This window comes from Bombina bombina, chromosome 1 (assembly GCF_027579735.1).
Source record: "Bombina bombina isolate aBomBom1 chromosome 1, aBomBom1.pri, whole genome shotgun sequence".
Lineage (NCBI taxonomy): Eukaryota > Metazoa > Chordata > Amphibia > Anura > Bombinatoridae > Bombina > Bombina bombina.
In genome coordinates this window covers 1,519,507,222-1,519,531,142 of record NC_069499.1, presented here as the reverse complement: position 1 = coordinate 1,519,531,142, position 23,921 = coordinate 1,519,507,222, and the positions used below count along the sequence as shown (strand labels likewise).

General features: G+C 41.5%; 1 protein-coding gene across 1 annotated transcript in view; it reads left to right on the top strand.

Annotated features, from left to right (window-relative positions):
• STXBP4 (syntaxin binding protein 4) overlaps positions 1–23,921 on the top strand; it is a 736,191-nt gene that overhangs the window by 628,281 nt on the left and 83,989 nt on the right. Inside the window, exon 15 of the mRNA XM_053721597.1 lies at positions 7,916–7,973. Within this exon, the coding sequence (XP_053577572.1) occupies positions 7,916–7,973 (58 nt within the window). The remainder of the gene's footprint in view (positions 1–7,915; positions 7,974–23,921) is intronic.

The following is a 23,921-nucleotide window of genomic DNA, read 5'->3' as shown; positions in this document are numbered from 1 at the left end:
ATGCGATCAAATAAAAAAAAAACTTTAAATTTTTCACAATTTTAGGTTTCTTACTGAAACCATTTACAAACAGCTTGTGCAATTATTGCACAAACGGTTGTAAATGCTTCTCTGGGATCCCTTTTGTTCAGAAATAGCAGACATATATGGCTTTGGCTTTTTGGTACTTAGAAGGCCACTAAATGGCGCTGCGCATCACACGTGTATTATGGCTAGCAGTGAAGGGGATAATTAGGTAGCTTGTAGGGAGCTTGCAGGGTTAATTTTAGCTTTAGTGTAGAGCTCAGCCTCCCACCTGAAACATCAGACCCCCTGATCCCTCCCAAACAGCTCTCTTCCCTCCCCCACCCCACAATTGTCCCCGCCATCTTAAGTACTGGCAGCAACTCTGCCAGTACTATAATAAAAGGAATATTTAGGCTTTTTTTTGGGGGGGGGGTTAAGCATATTTACATATGCTGCTGTGTAGGACCCCCCCTTAGCCTCCAACCTGACTGATCCCCCGCCAAATAGCTCTCTAACCCTCCCCCTCTGTCTTAATGGGCGCCATCTTGGGTACTGGCTGCTGTCTGCCAGTACCCAGTTTAGATTAAAATTGTTGATTTTTAAAAAAAAAATCCCCTTTTCTGTAGTGTAGCTCCCCCCCCACCAAAGACCAACCCCCCACCCCCTAGATACCTTTGATTTATTTATTTTTTAAATTAAAATACTCCTTTCTCCCACTTTTAGAACCAAATGTTTTCTGTAGTGTAGCGGTTCCCACCCGCTCCCGCCCCCCATGCGCACCCCCATCGGCCCCGCCCCCTCTACATTACCCGGCCCATCGATGGCCGCCCACCCGCCTCCCAAGTCGCCTCCCACCCACCAACGATACCGGCCATCGATGTCTGATGCAGAGAGGGCCACAGAGTGGCTCTCTCTGCATCGGATGGCCAAGGAGTGTTATTGCAGGATGCCTCGATATCAAGGCATCACTGCAATAACCGGAAAGCGTCTGGAAGCGAGCAGGATCGCTTCCAGCCGCTTTAAACCCCTAATGTCGTACAGGGTACGTCGCTGGTCTTTTAAGACCAGGTTGTGTGCAACGTACCCTGTACGACATGCGTCATTAAGGGGTTAAGAGAAAATGGGATTATTTCACAATCAACAATAATACAGCAATACAAAGAAAGATAAACATGGCCAAGCATATCTCCAGATGGAAGTCCATCCAAGGTCAAAGGAAATGCTCACAATTAACACCACAAGAAACTGTTCATGTATATCTATTTGGCAATTGGAGTAACCTTAACACAAGTCATGTGCAAAGTATTATGGCCACAATCCTAATGAGAATTCCACATACTGTACATTGTTCTTGCTGGATGATGTTTTAATAATGGAAAGACCAACAGATAACCTAAAGAAATGTGGTGAAGGTCGCAGGAATTTGTACTAAAATCATTTTGCCATAGTGTGAAGTTATCAAGGAAATTGTAGACTTTTGTGCCCACACTGTAGATAAGAAGGGCAACCATACAACAGAAGAGAAAGTAAGGGCCTTAACCTAAGCAGTAAGACCAAATAATTTAGGCTACTAGTGGATCTGGATATCACTCTATAAGGGAAGGTTGGACCAAAAAAAAAAAAAAAAATACCATTAAATAACAATGTTTAGACTTAGTGTGTTATTCTATAGCAAGACAACAGATAAGTTTTATAATTAGTAGGTGCTCACTGTCTATTTAACTGAAGCTAAGTACAGACATTTTATGGCACAAGACAATTATGTATTAATTTGCATTTGTAATGGAATCAGTGACAAAATGTAACACCCCCCCCCCCCCTGATTTATAAAAATAGCTTATTGTTCATTTCTTATCATTTTTATACCATTATAAAGTAAGCTTGTCAGACATCAGATGGGAAAAATAAATTATAATAAATGTAAATATAATAGATGTCTAGTGTCATAGCAACAAATGTGAAGCTGCAGTAGAGAAATGTAAGGACAACTGTGTGTTTATTTCAGCATCACAGTGTCAGTGTGACACTGAATCCAAAGAGACCATCTTAAAGGGACAGTAAAGTCAAAATTAATCTTGCATGATTCAGATAGAGCATGTTATTTTAAGACACTTTTAAATGTTCTTCTGTTTTCAATCTTACTTTGTACTTTTGGTATCCTTTGTTTGAAAGAAGAATATGTACATATCTTTCACTATTGGGAGCTAGCTGGTGATTGGTGGCTACACACATTTGTTTTCTGTCATTGGCTGACTAGATGTGTGCAGCTAGCTCTCAGTAGTGCATTGCTGATCCTTCATCATAGTAAACCAAGAAAATAAAACACTTTTGATAACAGAAGTAAACTACAAAGTTGTTTAAAATTGTATGCGCTATCTGAATCATGAAAGAACATTTTGGGTGTTATGTCCCTTTAAAGCAGCGTTTCTCAACTCAAGTCCTCAGGACACTTAAAGGGACATTATACACTCAAAAAATATGGGGTATTCAAATAAAGAATTTAAAAAAAATAAAGTTTGTAATTGACATGTTTTAGCAATTTTTCTGCTAAAGCTTATACAATTGATGATAAAGTGTCACTACATAAGAATACGTTCGTAGGACACACTAGCTACAAAGCAAGGAGTTTTTCCTCGCTCCCTAACTAGTGTCCTTATAGCCAGCCCCCATGCTGTAGCTGCTAATACATGTCAATTACAATGCCCTCCCTGACTGTTCAACTGTGCAGGGGAATAGGGAATCTCACTCACTGGGCCCTGTGCCAAGCACCCTGTTCCCCCTTCTAATTAGTTGCTTGCCTGCCAGCTGTCCCCCTCCGTTTTCAGACTGAGCCCCGCAAGAGTAAAGTTCTGCAGGAATGAGGAGGACAGTGGGAGTGTTACATTGAATACCTTGGGGGACAAGTGGAGTGGGACATCAGGCATCACACACCGGCAGCACTCACAAGGCTTTACAGGCTGTTATTATGTGTTGCAGCATTGTGGGCTGTGTGTGATTATCAGTTACACAATAACCTGTAACAGCTGTGCCACCTTTTTGTTTTCTAGTGTCTGTGTTAATAAGATTATACAGGCGTATATACGTTTACATAAGTATAGGCTACACTATTAGACAGTATGACACACAATCTGGGGTCTGTTCTCCAGGTCATGGATAATCAGTGATCGCATTGTCAAATTCCAGAAGCGCTATCATTACAAGCCTTTCCATGTTATTACTTTGTAGCAATGTACAAGCTGTTATTATGTGTTGCAGCATTGTGGGCTGTGCGTGAGTATGATCATGCTTTCTAACATAGCTGTAATGCCCATATTCAATGCTCATACTCAGGCACAGCCCACAATGCTGCAACACATAACAGCTTGTACATTGCTACAAAGTAATAACACGGAATGGCTTGTAATGATTGCGCTTCTGGAAATAGCACATCCTGATGCAGTGGCTGCTGTGTGAGTTTACCTATCGGTCATATTATATTTATTATAATGCATGTGGTGTAGATTCTATGCGGTGGCATCTGAGGACTGTCCGTTCTCCTATGGTCCCTAAACAGAAGCTGAATATGAATATTGAATATGGGCATTCTTACACAATTCAGAAGTGTCAACACACAGCTTCTGTTTAGGGACCATAGGAGAACGGACAGTCCTAGGATGCCACCGCATAGAATCTACACCACACACATTATAATAAATATAATCCCATAATGCAGACAATATTTTTCCAGTAATGTCTTAAAAAACAGGCCATATGGGTTAGTCCAATACAGTACAAAAAAAAGGATTTGTAAGCAGGAGTGCTCCCAACCTAGTGAAAGACGTAGAAACACTTGGCCTTCAAACCTATCCCTTTCTGAATGTGTATGAGTGAATATTATAATAAAAAAATCCCCAAACCCCAATATGTTATGGTCAGGATAAAACACATTCTAGAAAGGAGGATTTGTTTTTGGCCAGAGAGAAGCTTGATTTGGTTTTGAACAGACGGTAATGGCTATATAGTTTGTTCAAGCGTAGGCTCATGGGAAAACGAATGGCAGTATCAGCTTGTTAGTCAAGTTGTGTTTTTGTGCAATTATGGCACCTGGTTGAAACAAACCATGAGGATTATTGACCATCACAGGGTTACAAAATATGCTGCAACACATAACAGCTTGTACATTGCTACAAAGTAATAATGGCTTTTAATGATTGTGCTTCTGGAAATCAGCCAATCAGATTCAAGTTCAATCCGATTGGCTGATCCAATCAGCCAATCAGATTACGCTTGCATTCTATTGGCTGATCGGAACAGCCTATAGAATGCAAGCTCAATCTGATTGGATCAGCCAATCGGATTGAACTTGAATCTGATTGGCTGATTCAATCAGCCAATCAGATTTTTCCTACCTTAATTCCGATTGGCTGATAGAATCCTATCAGCCAATCGGAATTCGAGGGACGCCATCTTGGATGACGTCACTTAAAGGAACCTTCATTCGTCGCGTAGTCGTCGGGGAAGGAGGATGTTCCGCGCCGGAGGTCTTGAAGATGGAGCCGCTCCTCGTCGGATGGATGAAGATAGAAGATGCCGCTTGGATGAAGATGTCTGCCGGTCCGGATGTCCTCTTCTGCCCGGATAGGATGAAGACTTCTGCCGCTCCGGATGTCCTCTTTTGGTCCATCGGTGCCCGGCTGGGTGAACACGGCTCAAGGTAGGGAGATCTTCAGGGGGGTAGTGTTAGGTTTATTTAAGGGGTGTTTGGGTTAGAGTAGGGGTATGTGGGTGGTGGGTTTTAATGTTGGGGGGGTTGTATTTTTTTTTACAGGCAAAAGAGCTGTTGACTTTGTGGCATGCCCCGCAAATAGCCCTTTTAAGGGCTGGTAAAAGAGCTGGTTACTTTTTCATTTAGAATAGGGTAGGGAACTTTATTATTTTGGGGGGCTTTTTTATTTTATTAGGGGGCTTAGAGTAGGTGTAATTAGTTTAAAATTCTTGTAATATTTTTTTATTTTTTGTAATTTAGTGTTTGTTTTTTTTGTAATTTAGTTTAGTGTATTTAATTGTATGTAATTTATTTAATTAATTTATTGATAGTGTAGTGTTAGGTTTAATTGTAACTTAGGTTAGGATTTATTTTACAGGTAATTTTGTAATTAGTTTAACTAGGAAGCTATTAAATAGTAAATAACTATTTAATAGCTATTGTACCTAGTTAAAATAAATACAAAGTTGCCTGTAAAATAAATATAAATCCTAAAATAACTACAATATTATTATTCGTTATATTGTAGCTATATTAGGGTTTATTTTACAGGTAAGTATTTAGTTTTAAATAGGAATACTTTAGTTAATAAGATTTAATTTATTTCGTTAGAATAAAATTATATCTATCTTAGGGGGGGGTTAGGGTTAGACTTAGCTTTAGGGGTTAATACATTTATTATAGTAGCAGCGAGGTCCGGTCGGCAGATTAGGGGTTTATACTTGAAGTTAGGTGGCGGCGATGTTAGGGATGTCAGATTAGGGGTTAATACTATTTATGATAGGGTTTGCGAGGCGGGAGTGTGGTGGTTTAGGGGTTAATGACTTTATTAGAGTAGCGGTGAGGTCCGCAGATTAGGGGTTAATAAGTGTAGGTAAGGTAGCTGCGACGTGGGGGGGGCAGATTAGGGGTTAATAAATATTATGTAGGTGTCGGCGATGTTAGCGGCAGCAGATTAGGGGTTCATAGGGATAATGTAGGTGGCGGCGGTGTGCGGTTGGCAGATTAGGGGTTAAAAATATTTATTAGAGTGGCGGCGATGTGGGGGGCCTCGGTTTAGGGGTACATAGGTAGTATATGGGTGTTAGTGTACTTTAGAGCACAGTAGTTGAGAGCTATATAAACCGGCGTTAGCCCATAAAGCTCTTAACTACTGACTTTTTTCTGCGGCTGGAGTCTTGTCGATAGAGGGTCTACTGCTCACTTCAGCCAAGACTCTAAATACCGGCGTTAGGAAGATCCCATTGAAAAGATAGGATACGCAATTGGCGTAAGGGGATCTGCGGTATGGAAAAGTCGCGGCTGGAAAGTGAGCGTTAGACCCTTTCCTGGCTGACTCTAAATACCAGCGGGTCGGCCAAAAGCAGCGTTAGGACCCCTTAACGCTGCTTTTGACAGCTAACGCAGAACTCTAAATCTAGATGTTTATTTTTTTTTTTATTCTTTATTTGAATACCCCATATTTTTTTGAGTGTATAATGTCCCTTTAAAAGGCCACATATTCATTAGATCTTAACTAGAGCACAGGTGAAATAATCAGCTGATCAGTAACCATGGTTACTAACCTGCTCTCAGGATGATTATTTCACCTGTGCTCTAGTTAAAGGGACAATAAACACACAAAAATTATTTCATGATTCACAAAGAGAATACAATTTTAAACAGTCCAATTTACTTCTATTATATAATTTGCTTTGTTCTTTAGGTATCCTTTGTTGAAGAAATAACAATGCACATGGGTGAGCCAATTACACTAGACATCTATGTGCAGTCACCAATCAGCAGCTACTGAGCCTTTCTAGATATGCATTTCAACAAAGGATATTAAGGGAATGAAGCAAATTAGACTAAGTAAATTAGAAAGTTGCATGCTCTCGCTAAATCATGAAAGTAAAAATTTGGTTTTCATGTCCCTTTAAGATGTTATTAACCTCTGGCCTGTTAAGGGTCCTGAGAACTGAAGTTGAGAAACACTGCTTTAAAGGAATACCAGATCATTTAGTAAGTAAAATGTTACCAGGGTATAATGTGTCTTACTACTATTGATCAGTCTGGTACTTGGATTACAATAATTCACATTTAATTATTACTATGTAGGGTAGGTTGTAACCCTGAAAGGGACAGTAAACACCTTGTAATTACAACAATTTCAGCAGTCTTCCAATAGATTACCATATCGGCAGAGTCTGAACATTATAAAAATTTATAACAAAATTGTTTGGGATTGTTTGATTGTTTTTCAGTGGTCAAACCCCACTCACCACTTGTAGGAGCCATTCCATTCTTGAGTCTAAAGAACACATGGCTTGCCAAGCAAAATGAGGTAAGAACAATGAATAAGAGGCACAAAAGGATCAGGGAAAAATATGTGCTTAAGAAAAAACTAACCCTACAAAACATAGTGTGGGGTCTCGTGGACTCTCACCACCATAAAAGAAATTAATTTATCAGGTAAGTATAAATTATGTTTTCTTTCATACAGATTATGAGAGTCCACGATCCATTACTCGTGGAAACTACTACCCAAGAAGTTTGCAGCCACCAATCACCAGTTAGCTAGTAGAGTAGTACATTGCTCCTCATGAGCCTACTACCTAGGTATGCTTTTAATACATGATACAAAAAAGCACAACATATATTTTTATAATAGAAATGTGTTGAAAAGTCTCTTAAAACATTTTAAGCTGTGTTTCTGTTCTGTGAGACCAAAGAGTTGCATCTTGCCAACGTCTCATTTCGACACTGACAGTAAGAAATATCTAACGCTATCGCACACGGAAGTGAAATGGGGAACCACATCTTCATATAAGTATAATGTGGTGTTTTAGCCTACAAGAAATGCAAGACTTGGGTTCCATTTAAAAAAATAATTCTAACTTGAGAGACCCTGTTGGCGTTTTGTACATAACTAATTACCAGTGTATTGTAATTCATGAAAAAGCCGAGTAGGTAAATTAGCCTCTGTAATCATTGGAGTCTCATTTACGTTTTGCACACATAGTATGTGAAATTCTGAAACATTGCTTTGTTTGTAAATTGTAAGCAATATTAGCATGTTTGGTTTACTCTAAGATCCCGTTATAGGGGCATTAGATGAAATATAGAACGTGTCTCTGTATATTCCTGGGAGTATTTGTGATCAGTACTTTTCCTCTCTCTCTCCAGGCCTCCCTTACGGTTGGGAAGAAGCTTACACAGCAGATGGGATCAAGTACTTTATCAAGTGAGTAGCTGTATAAAAGCCACGTAAGCATTTTGAAGCACATCTGGCAGGGAATAGGTAAAAATGCGTAGGTTACAAAGCAGAAAATGCATTTGGGGATGTAGGGAATCTTCAGATTCTGCATTCTGATAAAAGCTGAGTTACTTTCATCACACACACTTTCTAGGGAGTGTGGGACAAACATCATTTTACTCAAAAGCAAGAGAGGCTTATTGTTTACTGTCCATTTAAGTTGTATAGTGAGGGACTGTTTACCCTAGGGCTTTAGGGCCACAATGGTTATTACCACACTAAATGCAAATGATGAGTGTTTTTTCTTCTTTTTTTTTCCAATACTTCTTTGCTATCTTTCTATTTCTACTAAACAGTCTGTTTCATAAATGTAATAAAAAAAACACTAAGCAGTGGCTTATACTTAAAGGGACTTGAAACCCAATTGTTTTCTTTCATGATATAAAAAGAGTATGCTATTTTAAACAAATTTCCAATTTACTTCTCTTATTTAATTGACTTTTCTTTTGTATCCTTTGTGGAAAAGCATTTCTAGATAGGCTCGGGGGTGGGAGCTAGCTCCTGATTGGTGGCTGAACATATATGCGTCTTGTTATTGGCTTACCAATGTGTCCAAATAACTCCCAGTAGTGCATTGCTACTTCTTTAATGAAGGACACCAAGAGAATTAAGAAAAAATGTTAATAGATATAAATTTGAAAGAATTGTATGCTCTATCTGAATCATGAAATAAAAATTTTGAGTTTCATGTCCCTTTAATAGAAATTATCGCACAATGTATTATCCATCAATTTAAATGGATTTTTACCTTTTAGTTGTTTTTTTTTAAACTTAATTTGTGCAGTGTCAATTACTTCCTGTCACAGCCCTATAAGACAGCTGGGGTTACTACCAGACGCTTACCTAGCATGATTATAAAACGTATTATGAGCTGGTCTAGTATGTGTTCAGCTAGCTCACAGTAGTGCATTGCTGCTCCTTTAAGACAATACCAAGAGAAAGCAGCAAATATGATTATAGAAATGAAAAGTTATTTAAAACTGTATCTGAATCATAAAAGAAAAGTTTTGGATTCCACGTGTCTTTAAAAAAAATACTTTTAGAATTATTTTTTATTTATTTTTTATTTTCTTTCCTAAGACATGGAGAGTCCACAACGTCATTCCAGTTACTAGTGGGATATTCACTCCTGGCCAGCAGGAGGAGGCAAAGAGCACCACAGCAAAGCTGTTAAGTGTTACTTTTCTTACCCATAACCCCAGTCATTCTCTTTGCTTCTGTCAATGGAGTAGGTGAAGATATTGATTACTTTTTTGGGTACTTTTCCCTGCAAGCAAGGATTTGGGTTTAGCTGTGTCCACATCAGTCTCTTGAGTAAGAGTAGTGGTGGCTTTTAAGCAGTTAGAAAGTAGTGAGGTGGTCTTTGCTCAGGTTTATAACATATTTGCTGCCCTTGGTGTTGAAAGCCAGAGTTGGTTACTCTATTCTTTCTTTCTCCAACATAGGTGTGTCCGGTCCACGGCGTCATCCTTACTTGTGGGATATTCTCTTCCCCAACAGGAAATGGCAAAGAGCCCAGCAAAGCTGGTCACATGATCCCTCCTAGGCTCCGCCTACCCCAGTCATTCTCTTTGCCGTTGCACCGGCAACATCTCCACGGAGATGGTTAAGAGTTTTTTGGTGTTTAAATGTAGTTTTCTCCAACATAGGTGTGTCCGGTCCACGGCGTCATCCTTACTTGTGGGATATTCTCTTCCCCAACAGGAAATGGCAAAGAGCCCAGCAAAGCTGGTCACATGATCCCTCCTAGGCTCCGCCTACCCCAGTCATTCTCTTTGCCGTTGTACAGGCAACATCTCCACGGAGATGGCTTAGAGTTTTTTAGTGTTTAACTGTAGTTTTTCATTATTCAATCAAGAGTTTGTTATTTTCAAATAGTGCTGGTACGTACTATTTACTCAGAAACAGAAAAGAGATGAAGAATTCTGTTTGTATGAGGAAAATGATTTTAGCAACCGTAACTAAAATCCATGGCTGTTCCACACAGGACTGTTGAGAGCAATTAACTTCAGTTGGGGGAACAGTTTGCAGTCCTTTGCTGCTTGAGGTATGACACATTCTAACAAGACGATGTAATGCTGGAAGCTGTCATTTTCCCTATGGGATCCGGTAAGCCATGTTTATTACGATTGTAAATAAGGGCTTCACAAGGGCTTATTTAGACTGTAGACTTTTTTTGGGCTAAATCGATTGATATTAACACTTATTTAGCCTTGAGGAATCATTTATTCTGGGTATTTTGATATAATAATATCGGCAGGCACTGTTTTAGACACCTTATTCTTTAGGGGCTTTCCCAAAGCATAGGCAGAGTCTCATTTTCGCGCCGGTGTTGCGCACTTGTTTTTGAGAGGCATGGCATGCAGTCGCATGTGAGAGGAGCTCTGATACTTATAAAAGACTTCTGAAGGCGTCATTTGGTATCGTATTCCCCTTTGGGTTTGGTTGGGTCTCAGCAAAGCAGATACCAGGGACTGTAAAGGGGTTAAAGCTTAAAACGGCTCCGGTTCCGTTATTTTAAGGGTTAAAGCTTCCAAAATTGGTGTGCAATATTTTCAAGGCTTTAAGACACTGTGGTGAAAGTTTGGTGAATTTTGAACAATTCCTTCATGTTTTTTCGCAATTGCAGTAATAAAGTGTGTTCAGTTTAAAATTTAAAGTGACAGTAACGGTTTTATTTCAAAACGTTTTTTGTACTTTCTTATCAAGTTTATGCCTGTTTAACATGTCTGAACTACCAGATAGACTGTGTTCTGAATGTGGGGAAGCCAGAATTCCTATTCATTTAAATAAATGTGATTTATGTGATAATGACAATGATGCCCAAGATGATTCCTCAAGTGAGGGGAGTAAGCATGGTACTGCATCATTCCCTCCTTCGTCTACACGAGTCTTGCCCACTCAGGAGGCCCCTAGTACATCTAGCGCGCCAATACTCCTTACTATGCAACAATTAACGGCTGTAATGGATAATTCTGTCAAAAACATTTTAGCCAAAATGAACCCTTGTCAGCGTAAGCGTGGATGCTCTGTTTTAGTTACTGAAGAGCATGACGACGCTGATATTAATATCTCTGAAGGGCCCCTAACCCAATCTGAGGGGGCCAGGGAGGTTTTGTCTGAGGGAGAAATTACTGATTTAGGGAACATTTCTCAGCAGGCTGAATCTGATGTGATTACATTTAAATTTAAATTGGAACATCTCCGCATTTTGCTTAAGGAGGTATTATCCACTCTGGATGATTGTGAAAATTTGGTCATCCCAGAGAAACTATGTAAAATGGACAAGTTCCTATAGGTGCCGGGGCTCCCAGAAGCTTTTCCTATACCCAAGCGGGTGGCGGACATTGTTAATAAAGAATGGGAAAGGCCCGGTATTCCTTTCGTCCCTCCCCCCATATTTAAAAAATTGTTTCCTATGGTCGACCCCAGAAAGGACTTATGGCAGTCAGTCCCCAAGGTCGAGGGAGCGGTTTCTACTTTAAACAAACGCACCACTATTCCCATAGAGGATAGTTGTGCTTTCAAAGATCCTATGGATAAAAAATTAGAAGGTTTGCTTAAAAAGATGTTTGTTCAGCAGGGTTACCTTCTACAACCCATTTCATGCATTGTCCCTGTCACTACAGCCGCATATTTCTGGTTTGATGAACTGATTAAGGTGCTCGATAGTGACTCTCCTCCTTATGAGGAGATTATGGACAGAATCAATGCTCTCAAATTGGCTAATTCTTTCACTCTAGACGCCTCTTTGCAATTGGCTAAGTTAGCAGCTAAGAATTCTGGGTTTGCTATTGTGGCGCGCAGAGCGCTTTGGTTGAAATCTTGGTCGGCTGATGCGTCTTCCAAGAACAAGCTACTAAACATTCCTTTCAAGGGGAAAACGCTGTTTGGTCCTGACTTGAAAGAGATTATCTCTGATATCACTGGGGGTAAGGGCCACGCCCTTCCTCAGGATCGGCCTTTCAAGGCAAAAAATAGACCTAATTTTCGTCCCTTTCGTAAAAACGGACCAGCCCAAGGTGCTACGTCCTCTAAGCAAGAGGGTAATACTTCTCAGGCCAAGCCAGCTTGGAGACCAATGCAAGGCTGGAACAAGGGAAAGCAGGCCAAGAAACCTGCCACTGCTACCAAGACAGCATGAAATATTGGCCCCCGATCCGGGACCGGATCTGGTGGGGGGCAGACTCTCTCTCTTCGCTCAGGCTTGGGCAAGAGATGTTCTGGATCCTTGGGCGCTAGAAATAGTCTCCCAGGGTTATCTTCTGGAATTCAAGGGACTTCCCCCAAGGGGGAGGTTCCACAGGTCTCAGTTGTCTTCAGACCACATAAAAAGACAAGCGTTCTTACATTGTGTAGAAGACCTGTTAAAAATGGGAGTGATTCATCCTGTTCCATTAAGAGAACAAGGGATGGGGTTCTACTCCAATCTGTTCATAGTTCCCAAAAAAGAGGGAACGTTCAGACCAATCCTAGATCTCAAGATCTTAAACAAATTTCTCAAGGTCCCATCGTTCAAGATGGAAACCATTCGAACTATCCTTCCTTCCATCCAGGAAGGTCAATTCATGACCACGGTGGATTTAAAGGATGCGTATCTACATATTCCTATCCACAAGGAACATCATCGGTTCCTAAGGTTTGCATTCCTGGACAAACATTACCAGTTCGTGGCGCTTCCTTTCGGATTAGCCACTGCTCCAAGGATTTTCACAAAGGTACTAGGGTCCCTTCTAGCGGTGCTAAGACCAAGGGGCATTGCAGTAGTACCTTACCTGGACGACATTCTGATTCAAGCGTCGTCCCTCCCTCGAGCAAAGGCTCACACGGACATCGTCCTGGCCTTTCTCAGATCTCACGGCTGGAAAGTGAACGTGGAAAAGAGTTCTCTATCCCCGTCAACAAGGGTTCCCTTCTTGGGAACAATTATAGATTCCTCAGAAATGAGGATTTTTCTAACAGAGGCCAGAATAACAAAGCTTCTGGACTCTTGTCGGATTCTTCATTCCGTTCCTCTTCCTTCCGTAGCTCAGTGCATGGAAGTGATCGGGTTGATGGTAGCGGCAATGGACATAGTTCCTTTTGCGCGCATTCATCTAAGACCATTACAACTGTGCATGCTCAGTCAGTGGAATGGGGACTATACAGACTTGTCTCCAAAGATACAAGTAAATCAGAGGACCAGAGACTCACTCCGTTGGTGGCTGTCCCTGGACAACCTGTCACAAGGGATGACATTCCGCAGACCAGAGTGGGTCATTGTCACGACCGACGCCAGTCTGACGGGCTGGGGCGCGGTCTGGGGATCCCTGAAAGCTCAGGGTCTTTGGTCTCGGGAAGAATCTCTTCTACCGATAAATATTCTGGAACTGAGAGCGATATTCAATGCTCTCAAGGCTTGGCCTCAGCTAGCAAGGACCAAGTTCATACGATTTCAATCAGACAACATGACGACTGTTGCGTACATCAACCATCAGGGGGGAACAAGGAGTTCCCTAGCGATGGAGGAAGTGACCAAGATTATTCTATGGGCGGAGTCTCACTCCTGCCACCTGTCTGCTATCCACATCCCGGGAGTGGAAAATTGGGAAGCGGATTTTCTGAGTCGTCAGACATTGCATCCGGGGGAGTGGGAACTCCATCCGGAAATCTTTGCCCTAGTCACTCAGCTGTGGGGCATTCCAGACATGGATCTGATGGCCTCTCGTCAGAACTTCAAAGTTCCCTGTTACGGGTCCAGATCCAGGGATCCCAAGGCGGCTCTAGTGGATGCACTAGTAGCACCTTGGACCTTCAAACTAGCTTATGTGTTTCCGCCGTTTCCTCTCATTCCCAGGCTGGTAGCCAGGATCAATCAGGAGAGGGCGTCGGTGATCTTGATAGCTCCTGCGTGGCCACGCAGGACTTGGTATGCAGATCTGGTGAATATGTCATCGGCTCCACCTTGGAAGCTACCTTTGAGACGAGACCTTCTTGTTCAGGGTCCGTTCGAACATCCGAATCTGGTTTCACTCCAGCTGACTGCCTGGAGATTGAACGCTTGATTTTATCGAAGCGAGGTTTCTCAGATTCTGTTATCGATACTCTTGTTCAGGCCAGAAAGCCTGTAACTAGAAAGATTTACCACAAAATTTGGAAAAAATATATCTGTTGGTGTGAATCTAAAGGATTCCCTTGGGACAAGGTTAAGATTCCTAGGATTCTATCCTTCCTTCAAGAAGGATTGGAAAAAGGATTATCGGCAAGTTCCCTGAAGGGACAGATTTCTGCCTTGTCGGTGTTACTTCACAAAAAGCTGGCAGCTGTGCCAGATGTTCAAGCCTTTGTTCAGGCTTTGGTTAGAATTAAGCCTGTTTACAAACCTTTGACTCCTCCTTGGAGTCTCAATTTAGTTCTTTCAGTTCTTCAGGGGGTTCCGTTTGAACCCTTACATTCCGTTGATATTAAGTTATTATCTTGGAAAGTTTTATTTTTAGTTGCAATTTCTTCTGCTAGAAGAGTTTCAGAATTATCTGCTCTGCAGTGTTCCCCTCCTTATCTGGTGTTCCATGCAGATAAGGTGGTTTTACGTACTAAACCTGGTTTTCTTCCGAAAGTTGTTTCTAACAAAAACATTAACCAGGAGATTATCGTGCCTTCTCTGTGTCCGAAACCAGTTTCAAAGAAGGAACGTTTGTTGCACAATTTGGATGTTGTTCGCGCTCTAAAATTCTATTTAGATGCTACAAAGGATTTTAGACAAACATCTTCCTTGTTTGTTGTTTATTCAGGTAAAAGGAGAGGTCAAAAAGCAACTTCTACCTCTCTCTCTTTTTGGATTAAAAGCATCATCAGATTGGCTTACGAGACTGCCGGACGGCAGCCTCCCGAAAGAATCACAGCTCATTCCACTAGGGCTGTGGCTTCCACATGGGCCTTCAAGAACGAGGCTTCTGTTGATCAGATATGTAGGGCAGCGACTTGGTCTTCACTGCACACTTTTACCAAATTTTACAAGTTTGATACTTTTGCTTCTTCTGAGGCTATTTTTGGGAGAAAGGTTTTGCAAGCCGTGGTGCCTTCCATTTAGGTGACCTGATTTGCTCCCTCCCTTCATCCGTGTCCTAAAGCTTTGGTATTGGTTCCCACAAGTAAGGATGACGCCGTGGACCGGACACACCTATGTTGGAGAAAACAGAATTTATGTTTACCTGATAAATTTCTTTCTCCAACGGTGTGTCCGGTCCACGGCCCGCCCTGGTTTTTTTAATCAGGTCTGATAATTTATTTTCTTTAACTACAGTCACCACGGTACCATATGGTTTCTCCTATGCTAATATTCCTCCTTAACGTCGGTCGAATGACTGGGGTAGGCGGAGCCTAGGAGGGATCATGTGACCAGCTTTGCTGGGCTCTTTGCCATTTCCTGTTGGGGAAGAGAATATCCCACAAGTAAGGATGACGCCGTGGACCGGACACACCGTTGGAGAAAGAAATTTATCAGGTAAACATAAATTCTGTTTTTATTCTTCAATCAAGTGTTTGTTATTTTAAAATAGTGCTGGTATGTACTATTTACTCTGAAACAGAAAAGAGATGAAGATTTCTGTTTGTAAGAGGAAGATGATTTTAGCAAACGTTACTAAAATCGATTGCTGTTTCCACACAGGACTGTTGAGATGAAGTAACTTCAGTTGGGGGAAGCAGTTGGCAGACTTTTCTGCCTGAGGTATGACTGGCCACATTTCTAACAAGACTTTGTAATGCTGGAAGGCTGTCATTTTCCCTATGGGGACCGGTAAGCCATTTTCTTAGATTAAGTAAAAGAATAAAGGGCTTTATAAGGGCTTAAAAAACTGGTAGACATTTTTCTGGGCTAAAACGATTACTTTGCTAAGCATATTTGGCAGATTATAACTCTTTATAGTTATTATAATCTTGGGGATTGTTGTTAAAAAACGGCAGGCACTGTATGGACACCTTTTTCAGATGGGGGCCTTTTCTAGTCATAGGCAGAGCCTCATTTTCGCGCCACTAATGCGCAGTTGTTGTTGGAAATCAAGGCATGCAGATGCATGTGTGAGGAGCTAAGAACCACTGAAAAAGCTTATAGAAGGCGTCATTTGGTATCGTATTCCCCTCTGGGCTTGGTTGGGTCTCAGCAAAGCAGATACCTGGGACTGTATAGGGGTTAAATGTAAAAACGGCTCCGGTTCCGTTATTTTAAGGGTTAAAGCTTTCAAATTTGGTGTGCAATACTTTTAAGGCTTTAAGACACTGTGGTGAAATTTTGGTGAATTTTGAACAATTCCTTCATGCTTTTTCGCATATTCAGTAATAAAGTGTGTTCTGTTTAAAATTTAAAGTGACAGTAACGGTTTTATTTTAAAACGTTTTTTGTGCTTTGTTGACAAGTTTAAGCCTGTTTAACATGTCTGAACCATCAGATAAGCGATGTTCTATATGTATGAAAGCCAAGGTTTCTCCCCATTTAAATATATGTGATAATTGTGACATAGTGTCCAAACAAAGTAGGGACAATGATGCCACAGATAATAATATTGCCCAAGATGATTCCTCAAATGAGGAATGCATCATCCCCTTCTGTGTCTACACCAGTTTTGCCCACACAAGAGGCCCCTAGTACATCTAGTGCGCCAATACTTATTACCATGCAACAATTAACGGCTGTTATGGATAATTCTATTGCAAACATTTTATCTAAAATGCCTACTTATCAGAGAAAGCGCGATTGCTCTGTTTTAAACACTGAAGAGCAAGAGGACGCTGATGATAACGGTTCTGACATACCCTCACACCAATCTGAAGGGGCCATGAGGGAGGTTTTGTCTGAGGGAGAAATTTCAGATTCAGGAAAAATTTCTCAACAAGCTGAACCTGATGTTGTAACATTCAAATTTAAATTAGAACATCTCCGCGCACTGCTTAAGGAGGTATTATCTACTCTGGATGATTGTGACAATTTGGTCATTCCAGAGAAATTATGTAAGATGGACAAGTTCCTAGAGGTTCCGGTGCCCCCCGATGCTTTTCCTATACCCAAGCGGGTGGCGGACATAGTAAATAAGGAGTGGGAAAGGCCCGGCATACCTTTTGTTCCTCCCCCTATATTTAAGAAATTATTTCCTATAGTCGACCCCAGAAAGGACTTATGGCAGACAGTCCCCAAGGTCGAGGGGGCGGTCTCTACTCTAAACAAACGCACTACTATTCCCATAGAAGATAGTTGTGCTTTCAAAGATCCTATGGATAAAAAATTAGAGGGTTTGCTTAAAAAGATGTTTGTTCAGCAAGGTTACCTTCTACAACCAATTTCATGCATTGTTCCTGTCACTACGGCAGCGTGTTTCTGGTTCGAAGAACTAGAAAAGTCGCTCAATAAAGAATCTTCGTATGAGGAGGTTATGGACAGAGTTCAAGCACTTAAATTGGCTAACTCTTTTATTTTAGATGCCGCTTTGCAATTGGCTAGATTAGCGGCGAAAAATTCAGGGTTTACTATCGTGGCGCGCAGAGCGCTTTGGCTAAAGTCTTGGTCAGCGGATGTGTCTTCCAAGACAAAATTGCTTAACATCCCTTTCAAGGGTAAAACACTGTTTGGTCCTGATTTGAAAGAGATTATTTCAGACATCACCGGGGGAAAGGGCCACGCCCTTCCTCAGGATAGGTCTTTTAAGGCTAAAAATAAGCCTAATTTTCGTCCCTTTCGCAGAAACGGACCAGCCTCTAATTCTACATCCTCTAAGCAGGAGGGTAATTCTTCTCAACCCAAACCAGCCTGGAGACCGATGCAAGGCTGGAACAAGGGTAAGCAGGCCAAGAAGCCTGCCACTGCTACCAAAACAGCATGAAGGGATGGCCCCCGATCCGGGACCGGATCTGGTGGGGGGCAGACTTTCTCTCTTTGCTCAGGCCTGGGCAAGAGATGTTCAGGATCCTTGGGCACTAGAAATAGTTTCTCAGGGTTATCTCCTGGAATTCAAGGAACTACCCCCAAGGGGAAGGTTCCACAGGTCTCAATTATCTTCAAACCAAATAAAAAGACAGGCATTCTTACATTGTGTAGAAGACCTGTTAAAGATGGGAGTAATTCATCCAGTTCCAATAGGAGAACAAGGGATGGGGTTTTACTCCAACCTGTTCATAGTTCCCAAAAAAGAGGGAACATTCAGACCAATTTTAGATCTCAAGATCCTAAACAAATTTCTCAAGGTTCCATCGTTCAAAATGGAAACCATTCGAACGATCCTTCCTACCATCCAGGAAGGTCAATTTATGACCACGGTGGATTTAAAGGATGCGTACCTACATATTCCTATCCACAAGGAACATCATCAGTTCCTAAGGTTCGCTTTTCTGGACAAGCATTACCAGTTTGTGGCACTTCCATTCGGATTAGCCACTGCTCCGAGAATTTTCACAAAGGTACTAGGGTCCCTTCTAGCGGTTCTAAGACCAAGGGGCATTGCAGTAGTACCGTACTTGGACGACATCCTGATTCAAGCGTCGTCTCTGTCAAAAGCAAAGGCTCATACGGACATCGTCCTAGCCTTTCTCAGATCTCATGGATGGAAAGTGAACATAGAAAAAAGTTCTCTGTCCCCGTCAACAAGAGTTCCCTTCTTGGGAACAATAATAGACTCCTTAGAAATGAGGATTTTTCTGACAGAGGTCAGAAAATCAAAACTTCTAAGCTCTTGTCAAGTACTTCATTCTGTTCTTCGTCCTTCCATAGCGCAGTGCATGGAAGTAATAGGATTGATGGTTGCAGCAATGGACATAGTTCCTTTTGCACGAATTCATCTAAGACCGTTACAACTGTGCATGCTCAGACAGTGGAATGGGGATTATACAGACTTGTCTCCGACGATTCAAGTAGATCAAAGGACCAGAGATTCACTCCGTTGGTGGCTGATCCTGGACAACCTGTCACAGGGAATGAGCTTCCGCAGACCAGAGTGGGTCATTGTCACGACCGACGCCAGTCTGGTGGGCTGGGGCGCGGTCTGGGAACCCCTGAAAGCTCAGGGTCTATGGTCTCGGGAAGAATCTCTTCTCCCGATAAACATTCTGGAACTGAGAGCGATATTCAATGCTCTCAAAGCTTGGCCTCTTCTAGCAAAGGCCAAATTCATAAGGTTTCAATCAGACAACATGACGACAGTTGCATATATCAACCATCAGGGGGGAACAAGGAGTTCCCTGGCGATGGAGGAAGTGACCAAGATAATACAATGGGCGGAGGATCACTCCTGCCACTTGTCTGCAATCCACATCCCAGGAGTGGAAAATTGGGAAGCGGATTTTCTGAGTCGTCAGACATTCCATCCGGGGGAGTGGGAACTCCATCCGGAAATCTTTGCCCAAATAACTCGATTATGGGGCATTCCAGACATGGATCTGATGGCCTCTCGTCAGAACTTCAAGGTTCCTTGTTACGGGTCCAGATCCAGGGATCCCAAGGCGACTCTAGTAGATGCACTAGTAGCACCTTGGACCTTCAACCTAGCTTATGTATTCCCACCGTTTCCTCTCATTCCCAGGCTGGTAGCCAGGATCAATCAGGAGAGGGCTTCGGTGATCTTGATAGCTCCTGCGTGGCCACGCAGGACTTGGTATGCAGACCTGGTGAATATGTCATCGGCTCCACCATGGAAGCTACCTTTGAGACAGGACCTTCTTGTTCAAGGTCCATTCGAACATCCGAATCTGGTTTCTCTCCAACTGACTGCTTGGAGATTGAACGCTTGATTTTATCAAAGCGTGGGTTTTCAGATTCTGTAATAGATACTCTGATTCAGGCTAGAAAGCCTGTAACTAGAAAAATTTACCATAAGATATGGAAAAAATATATCTGTTGGTGTGAATCTAAAGGATTCCCATGGAACAAGATAAAAATTCCTAAGATTCTATCCTTTCTACAAGAAGGTTTGGAGAAAGGATTATCTGCAAGTTCTCTGAAGGGACAGATCTCTGCGTTATCTGTTTTACTTCACAAAAGGCTGGCAGCTGTGCCAGACGTTCAAGCGTTTGTTCAGGCTCTGGTTAGAATCAAGCCTGTTTACAGACCTTTGACTCCTCCCTGGAGTCTTAATCTAGTTCTTTCAGTTCTTCAAGGGGTTCCGTTTGAACCCTTACATTCCGTAGATATTAAGTTATTATCTTGGAAAGTTTTGTTTTTGGTTGCAATTTCTTCTGCTAGAAGAGTTTCTGAGTTATCTGCTCTGCAGTGTTCTCCGCCCTATCTGGTGTTCCATGCAGATAAGGTGGTTTTGCGTACTAAGCCTGGTTTTCTTCCGAAAGTTGTTTCCAACAAAAATATTAACCAGGAGATAGTTGTACCTTCTTTGTGTCCGAATCCAGTTTCAAAGAAGGAACGTTTGTTACACAATTTGGACGTAGTCCGTGCTCTAAAATTCTATTTAGAGGCCACTAAAGATTTCAGACAAACTGTTTGTTGTTTATTCTGGTAAAAGGAGAGGTCAAAAAGCAACTTCTACCTCTCTTTCTTTTTGGCTTAAAAGCATTATCCGATTGGCTTATGAGACTGCCGGACGGCAGCCTCCTGAAAGAATCACAGCTCATTCCACTAGGGCTGTGGCTTCCACATGGGCCTTCAAGAACGAGGCTTCTGTTGATCAGATATGTAAGGCAGCGACTTGGTCTTCACTGCACACTTTTGCCAAATTTTACAAATTTGATACTTTTGCTTCTTCGGAGGCTATTTTTGGGAGAAAGGTTTTGCAAGCCGTGGTGCCTTCCATTTAGGTGACCTGATTTGCTCCCTCCCTTCATCCGTGTCCTAAAGCTTTGGTATTGGTTCCCACAAGTAAGGATGACGCCGTGGACCGGACACACCTATATTGGAGAAAACAGAATTTATGTTTACCTGATAAATTACTTTCTCCAACGGTGTGTCCGGTCCACGGCCCGCCCTGGTTTTTTTTTTTTAATCAGGTCTGTTGAATTATTTTTTCTAACTACAGTCACCACGGTATCATATGGTTTCTCCTATGCATATTTCCTCCTGTACGTCGGTCGAATGACTGGGGTAGGCGGAGCCTAGGAGGGATCATGTGACCAGCTTTGCTGGGCTCTTTGCCATTTCCTGTTGGGGAAGAGAATATCCCACAAGTAAGGATGACGCCGTGGACCGGACACACCGTTGGAGGAAGTAATTTATCAGGTAAACATAAATTCTGTTTTTTCTACAGGTCTCTGTAAGGAGTATATGTCCTTTCACGCCTTGTGAGCTGTTTTTCTGCCGGACAGCTGGATTGCAGATAAGTGCCTTTGTCTTCTAGGTCTTGAAGACTTGCACTTATCTGCATTATTTATTTGGGACATGCTTAATCCTTAAAGGGACACTGAACCCAATTTTTTTCTTTTGTGATTCAGATAGAGCATGCAATTTTAAGCATCTTTCTAATTTACTCCTATTATCAAATTCTCTTCATTCTCTTGGTATCTTTATTTGAAATGCAAGAATGTAAGTTTAGATGCCGGCCCATTTTTGGTGAACACACTATGTTGTTCTTGCTGATTGGTGGATAAATTCACCCACCAATAAACAAGTGCTTTCCATGGGTCTGAACCAAAAAATAGCTTAGATGCCTTCTTTTTCAAATAAAGAAAGCAAGAGAACGAAGAAAAATTGATAATAGGAGTAAATTAGAAAGTTGCTTAAATTTGCATGCTCTATTTGAATCTCGAAAGAAAAAAATTTGGGTTCAGTGTCCCTTTAATAAAGGATTTTATTAAGGCAGTGTGCAGGCACAAAAAAAACGTATGTGATAACAGGAGACTTAGGGGTTAATTTTCCTTTTTGGGTTTGAAGAAGTTAACCAAAAATTTGTGGCTCATTTTATTTTTGGACTCTGTTGGGGGTCTTATTTTGGCTTCTGTCTGTGTTTTATACACTTTTTTAGCTCAAGAGAGGGTTAGTCAGAGGGAGACGGGTAGTTTTTAAACTGATTGTGTCAGTTTACTGTTCTGGTCTATTAAGGCTTCAGAAATGCACACTTTTACTTTTGATGCTCAGTTTCTGTTCAGCCGGTCACATGACTCCTTCTCTTCCGCTCTCAGATCTGATCGGAGCGGTGTCGGCTGTGAGACGTTTCTGTGAGACTGACAGTTTTATTCCTGGCAAGATTTTCTCACTCCGGTGGGGCAGGTAGGGCACCTCAGTCTGCTGAGGTGTAGAGGGGTACGTTTTTGAGCACAAATTCGCTCTGAGTAAATTTAAAGTGACTGTGTTCATTTAAAAAAAAAAAAAAGATTTAATTTTTTCTTGTCATTCCTCAATCTCTGGTTTAAAATATGAAGCAGGATCCTGTCCTTATGGATAAATGTTTTTTGTGTCTAGAGACCCAAATTGTGTTACCTATGCAAATTTGTTCATGTCTAGATAAACATTAAAATGTAAAGATCATTTCTTTTTTCTGAGCCTAATGTCTCTCAGGATAATGCTGTTCAGGCAATGCCACAGCTTTCTCGTCAAACGTCCCAAGCTTCAATGGCGTCACATACAGTTCCTTGCAGTTCCTCTCAGCCTCCTGGAGGAGTTTATTTGCTGTCAGATTTTGCTGCACAGATATCCTCTGGGGTATCTGCGGCATTATCTGCTTTTCCTATGTTGGAAAAACGCAAGAGGAAATCTAAACATTTGTCAGATGGTAAGGTGTCAGTCCCATCTGCTGCTGTGAAGGTGGACCTCCCTCATAAGTCTTATGAGGAGGATACCTCGGTAGCCTCTGAGGGTGAAATCTCAGATTCTGACAGTATAATTCCTTTGTCTGATTCTGAAGAGGTACATTTCAGATTTAAGCTTGAACACCTCTGTGTACTGCTAAATAAAGTTTTAGCTACTTTGGATGACTCCAACGCTTCTGTCGCTGTCAACCCGAAGGAATGTGGACTGTGGAAGTATTTCCTATTCCAGACCGTGTGTCAGATATCATTGCACAGGAATGGGATAAACCTGGAATACCTTTCTACCCATCTCCCGTTTTTAAAAATATGTTTCCTGTTGCTGACTCTATTCGAGGCTTATGGCGCACAGTGCCTAGGGTAGAAGGGGCTATCTCTACTCTGGCTAAGAGAACCACGATTCCTATTGGGGATAGCTGTTCTTTTAAGGCTTATCTAAAGAAAATGTATGTTCATCAGGGGCTTCAATAGCAACCTGCAGTTTGTATTGCTACAGTAGCAAGTGCAGCATCTTATTGGTGTGATGCCTTGTCAGAACTGATTTTAGAGGACACTCCGTTGAAGGAGAGCCAGGATAGGATTAAGGCTCTCAAACTAGCCAATTCCTTTATCTCTGATGCTAACATGATAGTCTATATAAAGAGTGAGATGAAGCGCTTAGGGAAATAACCTCTGTCTCTCTTCAACACAGGTGTGCTAGCCCACCTTAGATCTAGGAGATGGTATATAAAATAGTGTGAAGAGCGCCAAAGAGGTGATGAATTAAAAGCAAAAATTAAATAACAGTATAAAATAAAATATATGGATAGATAATGAATAAAATATTATCACTAATAACTATAGGTCCCTGGTTAGGGGATCAAGGTATAAAGAAGTTAATGATATACAGTAAAATGCGCAATATAAAATAAGCAAAATGTACAATATAAAAAACTCAAAATTATATAAATCAGATTAAATAAATGTCCTCTAAGAAAAGTCAAACTATGTATGGTGCACCGTATGAGAAGAAAGATCAAATAGAGCTCCGTGCAGATCAGTTTGTAGTAAGACGTTTATGGAGTATTCCAAAGGTAGCGTGTTCCAAATGGTGATGAGCTGTGGTAGAGTGGTGTTCAAAAAAATATATAAATGTGCTCAAAATTTAAATAAAAAAATAAAAATATA